General features: G+C 39.9%; 1 protein-coding gene across 1 annotated transcript; it reads right to left on the reverse strand.

Moving 5' to 3' along the window:
• Positions 1-2,438: 2,438 nt before the first annotated feature.
• Positions 2,439-3,505, reverse strand: K441DRAFT_602405 (uncharacterized protein). Its single transcript, XM_067645268.1, has 3 exons — positions 3,158-3,505; positions 2,946-3,077; positions 2,439-2,875 (listed from the first exon to the last, which is right to left on the reverse strand). The coding sequence occupies exons 1-3, from the start codon at positions 3,320-3,322 to the stop codon at positions 2,537-2,539; spliced, it is 636 nt and encodes a 211-aa protein (XP_067508786.1). The 5' UTR covers positions 3,323-3,505; the 3' UTR covers positions 2,439-2,536.
• Between the last annotated feature and the right edge of the window lie 6,702 nt (positions 3,506-10,207).

Consider the following 10,207-nt stretch of genomic DNA (forward strand, 5'->3'; position numbering starts at 1 on the left):
TGCTAGAGCTTACAGACGCACGCAGGTTTGCTAGGAGCGTAGATTAGTCAGAACTTATCTCTAAACCGCTTACAATAGCTATAATAACTGTTTAAACCGTACTATGCTATTAAGTTCGCTAGTAAAATACGTAATATTTAATCTAAAGTTAATTTCCTATAACATTAGGTATAATGATAACCGAGCCGCTGGAATATAAAGACTGTATAACTATGAGTTAAGGTTAGAGCCGCGCTTAACAGCATATATAACCTTTAACCCTATCATCTCCTCTAGACACTTTAAATGGTTTCCCCAGAATCTTCGGTTTTGCACAATACAGGTAACCGACGTTTTTAGACCGGTATACTAGGCGACTCCCATACCCTCTGCGGAAGAGACTAGGAAAGGATACCTATGTATAGACGACCTAGTAACGGACACCTTCTTCACCTTTCTAATAAGACTCTAGAGCTATAAACATTAACATAGCCTTAGGCGAGGTAGGGAAGCGCACCAGGTATATAAGGTACGCGTCTGGTAGGTCACCACTGCGTACGTATGATTGGATCAGGTACGGAGCAACAGGTAGGACTATTCAGCCAGACTAGAGGATAAGTAGCATAAGCCTAAAAAAGACACGCACGCGTTTAGCATGAGATCTAGTAAGGGTACGATGAGATAAATACTTCAGCGCCAATTATCGAGCTACGAAGAGAACTATAATACACTATCAAGATAGATATCCGTATCAAAAATATTAGATATAGATCAGTTGGGGACGGATGAAAAAATCAAGCGTAGGAGGTACTTATATACAGTAGGCTAAACAGAGCGAGATAGCAGAGGAGTACGTACACTACTGAAAGCAAGAACTAAGGAAGACCTAGAGATTAATTCAGCTAAGTCAATATATAGAGAGTAATACCTTTTAAAGTACTAATAAATTATATAACCGTAACTACCATTAGGTAAATACAATATCAGATAAATTTATTATTTATAAAGTTATATTATAGCATTAACCAATACGTGTATAGCTGATAAACAGAAAGAAATGGAATAACATCTATTCAATAATAAGTCAGCCTAAAAATAGTTTATAAAGTACTTTATTAGCAGTTATATATGCGACATTAATACTACATTATATCATATAACGTAGACTACCATAAATAAGGACCAACGAAATACATATAGTCAGGGAGTATATATAGCCTTATTTCGTATAACAACGTATTTATAGTACAGAACTCGCTATTATCAGTTTATTATAAACCGTATATTTTCATAAAGCTTATCATATATTTAATATAGCTCATAAAGTTACGCCTCGACTATTAATCTGCACTAGGATAACCAAAAGCTAACAGTTTAACTTAGTCGTAATAAGCAGTCTTTGCTAGAAGTTATGCCATAGCACTAGAACCAATATATAGACGAATGCGCGGTTTGTGCAAATCGCTAACGACTATATTACGACTGCCTAAATCGGCACAGTTTGCAGCAAAATTGCCGCAATCTGTGAATAAGACGCGCCTAAAAAAAAAACCTAATAAGGTATTCGGTGTTAGGTAGGTATTAGGAGCTAGTTGCGCAAGGACGTATTTAGGTTTTATTTAAAGGTGCCCTCCCAACGAGAGAAGCTTTTATTTAAGTATATAAGCGGAGGATGTAGGCAAGTAAGCTTTACCCCCGCCAATAAAAATATAGTACTCGTCGTTATATTGCCCTAATTGTCTTCCGCAATAAGCTAATTGTAAGGGGTAAGCTTAACTATTCTAACCGTAAGGTAAGAAGACGTCCTTACATATTGGTTTTAGGGTAAAGTCATTTCGCTGCGCTTTTATAGGACGAGTCTCAGTAGAACCAAGCTCTGCTTTCCGCCTATTTAAACTATATTTAGAGCCCTAGGAAAGTAAGTAAAAGTAGAAGTAATATATAGGAAAAACACGCCTTTAACCGACACGATTAATATTACTTTAAAAGCTTAATAGATGGGCCGTTTTTAATAAAATTAATATAGGGTTATATTAAACAGTACTTATTACACTTAATTAAAGCAGGTTCCACTATAGGTAAGACGCATATAGTAGTATTAATAGAGATGTTAATAAAGAGGTTGATTTGTTAATAGTAAGATCTTAAATATTTTAATATTCGTCACGTGTATTCTACAGGTAGATACCGCCCGCGACTTTTTCTCTAACTAACCAGAAGCTAGCTTGGCGGGTTTTTCTAACCAATTAAAAGCTGGCTTGGCGGGAGTTTGAAAATTCGAACACCTACACCTGAAAGTATAGACCACTCGTACCTCGGGTCAATGAATATGAGGCTTCCGATTGATTGGGTTGGCTGCCAAGCCTCCACTCAACTCAATCAACGGTTGAAGTTTGTCGATTGATTAGCCACCCTGTCGAGAACTGATCAAAGAGCGAAGCGGACAGGCTGTGGAGCGTGCCGGGAAGACTGTATTAATGAATTGTAACTTGAGTGAAGTACTTGAAAATGCCTCGTGCATATGAACTTTACAAAAGGTCCGATATATTCCCACAGCTCATGCTCCTGTAGCCCCCTGCGTTTTCTTCCGTCGATGGAGTAACCGCCATCCATTTACATGGGCGAAGGCGCCTATTTTTTCACCAGATTGGCCCTTTAGCAAATCCTTGGGTGGATCCAATGGTGCGGGCTCCTCAATATTTTCTATTTCGATACGCACGTCCCGGTCGAAGTTATGCTTTTCCCAATTCCACCACAGACGCCACGAAAACGCGACTATTAAGGTCAATGGCACCGTTACCGCCCAGTATACCCAAAAATACGATGACACAACGCGACTACTCGACTTGTCGGAAGCTGAGGCCCCCCAGTTGAACATGCTCATGCTGAAAACCGTCTAGGAAGTACCACAGTTAGCGGGCACCCTGCCTCGGAATGGCGTAAACCAGGTGTCAGGGATGACGTACTGCGACAAAGGTTCCTGGAAGGAAAAGTGTTGTTATGAAGGCCAATGTTTTCATCGCGGTGCTGTCCCGACTACTCGAAGCACTCATCTTGGCGTTTAGTCGATTGTCTAATTGCGCAATGATGCTGTATAGCTAATGAGTGTTATTAGCGTCAACAATGTTCAATTCTTAAAGATTAATGAGAGATAGCATGAGACTCGGGGTAAACATACCACACCGAAATCCGCCTCCGCCCGTTCCTTCGAGCCAATGTTGTAGCGTCTCAGTCCTCGTGCAGCCGAGCCCAGATACTCGATGCATTCCTTTATCTCCCTATGTTCACTCAGGTGACTAGGATCATTAGTTGTATCCATGTTACCGGCAACATCGTCAAGCATCTGCGCGAGAAAATCCACGTATTCGCAATGCTAGTCCGATAATTCGCAATACCAAGTGATTTCGGTCATAAAAGTACTCATCTCGCCTGTCAGATTTCGCAGATTAACTCTCGTTTCTTTTATGGTCTTTTCTCCAACTGGATCCTCATAAGCCCCCGCCATATGCAAACGGCCTGCACGGCTTGCCCCTAGTCGGTACTGGATGCTGTTATAGCTGTCGCCAAGATAGAAGTAGCAGAATTTTTCAGTGCGATAAAGATGGTGCTGGAGCAGAATTGTGGGAAGCAGCATCGGCTGTGCAAGTAGTGATGGCACTGCTTTGATTAGATCGAATATCTCTGCTGACGGGCATTTCGACCATAGAGGAAAATCAGCTCCGCCTTGAATCACCCCAGTCCCGAGTAGTAGACCGGTGACAACGCCGGTAGCGAAGTCGCACGAGAGTGCGAGGCCGTAGTTGCCGACTTGGAATTTCTGAGGCGTTTTGACTACGATTCCTACAGAACTGTGAGAATCTATTCATAACCCGGATTCTGAGCAAAGTAGTCTTTGCCCCACCTATCCTTCTCAATTTATTAGGCTCATTTTTGTCATACTCCTTAAAACGAGAGCAAAGACCATGCTCATTTGTTAGCGCCAGAAGCGTCACATGAGGAAGGTGAAACTCCTCTTCTATTCTTAAATACGACTCTCTGCTCATAGAGAGGCTCGGCGGGTGGTAGGATATTCGTTCGGATATAATAAGCCGGACTCCGCCTACTAGCTTCGCGTCATGACTCGGGGGTTCGGGGGGGGATATTTGCCCTTTTGCTGGAGCCACTCTTCGATGTCGAAATCATCCAACCGACCATATCGGGCGTTATCCGCTGATATGGAGCAGCCCTAAAGATTCATTAGCTGAGGCTTTGCAAATGGAAGCGTAGGACAACAGGCTGGGTACAGGCGAAAACTTCCAGGCTTCGATGTACTCGACCTCGTTTGGTGGAGTTGACCAGAGCAGATGGCGCAGAGCTCCAGAGCGCGAAGTCGAAAACATTGATTTCACACTCGTCCTTTTCAGGGGTTCGTTTCGTTTCCCATAAACTTTGCGGTCCTTCGCGAGTTGCGGGAATAGCGTGCCAAGGCATCTCAGCTAACATCGCTTCTGGTTACAGTCGCCTGCAAAAGATCGTTTAAATATAAAGATAATATCTAATTTGATATAGTACTAAGCCTTACCTAATCCGTCTAATGTTTTAATAGGATTGGGTATTAGTTCTAAATAGTAATAGTATTAAGTTCTTAATAGTTAATATTGTAGAAGTAAAGGCCTCCGTCGAGCTTCTTAATAAAGGTTATAAAAGTAACTGCTAGGGACAAGCCAGCTTAGATAAATTCTTTTAATAGGTTCTTATCTAGGTATTTACGTAAGATAATGAGCTTATTTTAAGATATACTATATAGGGGCCTAAACACCGGCTACTTTCCTTCCTTAAGGGTAATCTTATCTTATACGCCGTCGATATAGGCACTATAGTAAGCGAACCAACCAAATCGTCTAGATTTTTGATGTTTTGGTGTCCGCGCACGGGCCATAGCTCGTGGTAGTGCCTCGGCGGCGCATATAATAGTTGTATAGTTGATATTTAGGTAGCTTATCGGCTTCTTTTAAAAGAAGACTTTTAAGGTACTTATAATATTCCTTAAGTACCTTTATAGTGGAATTAGTATACTTTTTTAGGGTAAGAGCTTTCTTAATATTAGCTATAGCAACTATAAAGATCTTATATTTAAGCCTTTAAGCTAGTAACGCTAACGGCGCGACTCCTATTATATAGATATCTATAGATAAGAAGGTAAGTTACTACAGTGATGTTCACGACCAGCTTCACCCCCCTTTAGCGAGCGCTGCGAGATTTCAAATTCGCTACGCGCATCCAACCTCGCTTGATTGCCACTAGCTGTACGTAGTACCTAGCGGCCACACGCAAGGACCTTTTTGGTTGCCCTGGAGAAACGCCTTAGTTGGCCAGGGGAATCAAATTAAAGACGTACGCTTCCTCTTCTCCCCCTTCTCCCCCGTAACTACGCCTCCCTTATGGCCGCCAAAACGCGAATACAACGCTGTCTCTGTAGAGAGGTTGATGAAATTTGGCAATATCATACGGGTGGAAACCTCATGATATCTGATGAAGATCACAACACTGCGGGATCGCGACGTTCTTGCAGCCAAGTATACGGCTTCGCTACAATTACTATGTACAGCTGGCGGCAATCAAGCGAGATTGGATGCGCGTAGCGAATTTGAAATCTCGCAGCGCTCGCTAAANGGGGGGGGGGGGTGAAGCTGGTCGTGAACATCACTGTAGCTAATAACTTCCTTTTAATTAGCTTCCTATTTTAGGGTATACGTAAGTTTAATTCTTAGGACGTATTTAGGTTTAGAAAAAGCTTTACTTCTCTCTATACTAGTTCCTTTAGTATATATAAGTTATAAGCTTAAACTTTTACTTATCTTTTATATGGTAACTATAGCTATAATCTAGTATAGGTTTAAGTTTATTTATAATTTAGGATAACTAAGGCATCCTAAGGTGGCTGCTTAAGGGTTATATAGTATTCTACGGTAGTAACAAAGAGCGTAATCGGTTATTTATAGTCTAGATACTAGAGTCTTAGAGTTACTACATAAGTGTTATAGTGCTGCAATAAAGTAGACTAAATAACTACGTTGTGGTATAAAGAGGAGAAGAAGGTAGAGAGGGGGTATTGTATATAAATAGTAGGGCCAGCCGCTAAGGTGCTAGTAGTGGGCCAGCTAATAGTAGGAAATAGTATAAGATAGTATAAAACAGTATGCGTCGGGTTAGTGCCGTAATAGTACTCTTCTCCCCTAGATGGTTTGGTCCCTAAACTAAATAAATAACTCTAAAATAGGCAGTATTTAGGGTCGCCTGTTTTTTACCGCAAGGATATTAGTTCCGCTTACCGCCCTTAACCGAGCTAATAGTGATTTTCTATACCGGGTATAGAAAATCCTAATTAGTTAGTTTAGTAAGTAAGGTTGGCAGAACTCTATACTACTACCCAAATTAGTCCGCGTAGCGTTTCTTAGCAAGAATCTGGCTAATTAGATAACTTTAACCGCTAGTCAAAGTTCTATAACATCTTAACCACCACAATTTTAATACGGTGGTCGGCTACGACCTTAGCGTGACTTTTCTTTATCTCGTGCCTAGTCTAGGGGTCCTAGCTTCTTAGGGTGTTGCTTATAAAAGCGCTATACAGCCTATTCGCAACCCTTTAGGTCTTCTTTTAGCTGCTAGGTTGTGTCCTTATAATATTTCCATTTAATCTTATAAGTTAGGCCTCGGGGGTCTTTATTATATACATTAAGGATTTTTTTAAACTCCTATTTGTCTTTTATATTACCGTTATTATCTCTCTTTACTACTCGTCCTTGTATATTGCGGCGCTCTATAGTATTAATATTTGCTTAGCTAGGGATCTTTTTAGCAGCCTAGAGGCGGACCTTAAATGTATAGAAGGATTTATTTACTTAGATATAGTTTAGAAGGTCTACTACAACTGCCTTTTAGTATACTGCGAGTACGGGGTACAGGCCGTCCTATTTGTTGTCCCATTTCTTCTTAGGTCTATTTATCTTTATATTTTCTAAGCTAACTATAANNATATNNCCTTNNTNGAATAACNNNCTCTNNTCCCTANNGGTATTNGNNTTATNTTNNTAGCNTTNCTATNAAATCNNNGCTAGGGCCTTAAGCTATATTAATATCCGCTTAAAGCGGTTGGCCACAGAGTCTACGTAAAAGAACTCCTTCTTTACTTATACTAATAGTGTTAGTAGGCGGGGGCCAGCAGGCTTAATTCTAAGGTAAAGGTTAAAGCTATAGTTTGCAAAAAACGGGGAGATGCCTGTACTCTTATTAACTTAGTTATTTATAGCAAACTTAGCGAGCGGTAGGTAGTTAACCTAGTTATTCTATATAAAGCTAACAAAAGTACAAAGGTACTTATTTATGGCAGCATTAATAATTTCGGTTTAGCCGTCTATTTCTAGGTACTAGGCTAAGCTTAGTCTTAAGGTTATCTTAAGGCGTTTACTTAGTTGTCGCTAGAAGTCGCTAATAAATTATATACCGTAATCAGAGATAATCGTGCTTAGTATACTGTAGAGCTTATATACGTTGTTAACAAAGCCATTAACTAGCTCCTCTATTAAGAGTCCTATTACTAGAATAAGGTGTTATATTTTAGTTAGGCGGTCTATAATAATAAGAATATATTTATATACCTTACTATGGCGTTAGCATACCGGCAGCGTTATAATATAGTTAATTAAAATATCGGTCTATAGGCGAGCGGGTAGTTCTAGTAGTTTTAAAAAACCGGGTAGGGTAGAACGGGGGGTCTTAGTGCGAAAGTATAGGGCATAGTCTTTAACGAAGGTAGCTGTAAATTAGGAGATTCCTAGCCACTAGTATATTTAGTTTAAGAGGTTAAGGGTCTTAACCTAGCCGGGGTAACTAGCGGGGCTACTACTGTAAGAGTAATAGATAACTTCTAGGTAGAGGTCTAGGGCGTTAGGGACGAAGAGATGTTAGCGGAAGTAGGTCTATTTATTAACGATACTATATTCTAATTTATCGTAATAAAGTAATTTCCTAATCTTCTTTAGCTAACGGCGAGCTTTCCGGTTATGTAGGGCCGCTACTATATCTTTTATAAATTCGTTCTCTTAGTATCCTAATATCACGGAGTGAGTATAAGCGGAGCGTCTCCGGGCACATTCATCCCATATATTCAAGATTAGTAAGCGCTTACTAAGTCCCGCACGGGCCACTATCGCGAACTTGATTTAAATAACAAAGCACTATTTACATATATAATACTCCAATATTTGGCCGTCTATTTTAATAGGATCTTTTCCCTTTTTATTACCACGCGTTTACTTGGCCTTGGGGGACCTAATAGCAAGTACACTAGCTTTATAAACCTCATGCGCGTCTGCAGAAGCTCCCTATCGCCATTGCTTTAATTTTAACAGAATGCTAACCTCTTTTTACTTAGGATTAACAACCTCTTTTAGCTTAGGACCACTAGGATCCTTATTAGTATTACTTAAGATTAATATAAAATTACCATAAGCTAATTAAGTATAGGTCCTTCGAGCTCTAGTACGCGCCGCTCTGCCAAATTAATAAAATAGGAGAGATGGCGGCTCTTAATAATTATTAAGTGCCGAATAGTTCGCGATAGGCTCCTTCTCACTAATATTTTGGTAAGGGTCGTCCAATATAGTACCGTGGAGTACTTCCGCGTTATTAAGCCACAAGTCGTCGTCGTCCTCCGCTTCTAAAATAACTACCTCGTCCTTTAACCCCCCTAAAACTTTGTTATATAGCACCAACGGTTTATTAAACGGTTATTACTCATCCTCCTTAATATCTATATCTACTTCGTCGGCTAGCTCTTTATTTTAGATTAGAAATTAGCTAAGATTTATACCGCCGCTTGGTACCTGCTCCTTCTACTTCCGGGCCTCCTCCTACCTTTCCTTTTAAAGCTCTTGCATAGTAACGTCGGCAGCATATTTAGCAATCTTAGCACTTATTTTACCCCGCTAGTTAGCCTTACTATATTTCTTTTTAGGTAGTGGCTGCTAGTAAGCCTTTAGAGGAACCTTAAATAGTGCGCCCTTAGGTAGCAATCGAAGCTCTATCTATCTAGTTAAAATAGCTACTTAGGCCACCTTAAAGTCTTCAAATTTATTGGCAAGCTCGCTTATTTCTTTAGTAGGAAGGTCCTTAATAATATTAAGGAGGCGGAGAACCGATAGCCAGATCCTAGTAAGAGCCTCTAGGTACCCTAGCAGTAGGTCACCCCGGAACGCCATATCCTTAATATATCGCGGCTGCCAATCTAGAGCGGTAATTAGCTTCGTTGCGATACACTAGCGAGGGTAGATTAAAGCCGGCAATATAGGAAGTTTTTATATTAAGCACCGAATAAGTATATAGCGATAGGGGAGGCTATATTGATAGGGGTCCTCGTAGTTGTAGTCGTCCTACTTCTACTCCTAATCGGCCTACTCCTGCTTTTCCTTATTTGTTAAAGCTCTTACGCTATATATAGAATTAAAGATTCGCTTAAGCGCATAGTAAGTTACTATACCGTTAATTTGCGTAAAGTAGTGCTAAAAAAGATCTAGGGTAATAATTTAGGGGAGAGACATTTCGGACGTATATTTGGATTTAATTAACTCCTTATATAATATTAAAATCTACTTCTTTAGCTTAATTATGGTATCCTTAAGGCTTAATTAATAATTAGTAAAGCATTTTAATCCTCTGTTAATACCCTTACCTTATTAGCTTACTATTATACCTAAATTTAGAAGGTATTTAGTAAGGGAGTAAGCGGTTAAGGAAAAGTTGACGTTAAAATAAGGTTTTTAAGCCGGGGAACAGAATGTCACTACGAGATATTTGGATAAGCTTTACTATAAGCCGGCCTATAGTAAAGCTTATCTAAATACCTTATAGCGACATTCTATTCCCTAGCTTACTAAAACTTACCTAATATAATAGGTAATTATCTAGCTCTCCTTTTTAACGTATATAGTCTAAAACTACACCTTATTATATAGGTGTAGCTTATCTAGGACTGCCTTTTAATTGGCTTTAAGCTCTGCTACCGTTTTAGATTTTAGGTAGGGCTAAAATAGTTCCTTTACTACCGTCCTTTCTTCCGCTAAGTAGCCATACGGCCTTTTAGCCTTTATCTAGATCCCCTTATTAATCCGCTTCTTTATTACCTTCGCGGCGTGCCACTGGTAGTACTATGTAACGGAACCTTGTAGTAAGAGCTACGATGGGTTCTGTC

Source organism: Cenococcum geophilum (genome assembly GCF_001692895.1).
Source record: "Cenococcum geophilum 1.58 unplaced genomic scaffold K441scaffold_4, whole genome shotgun sequence".
NCBI lineage: Eukaryota > Fungi > Ascomycota > Dothideomycetes > Gloniales > Gloniaceae > Cenococcum > Cenococcum geophilum.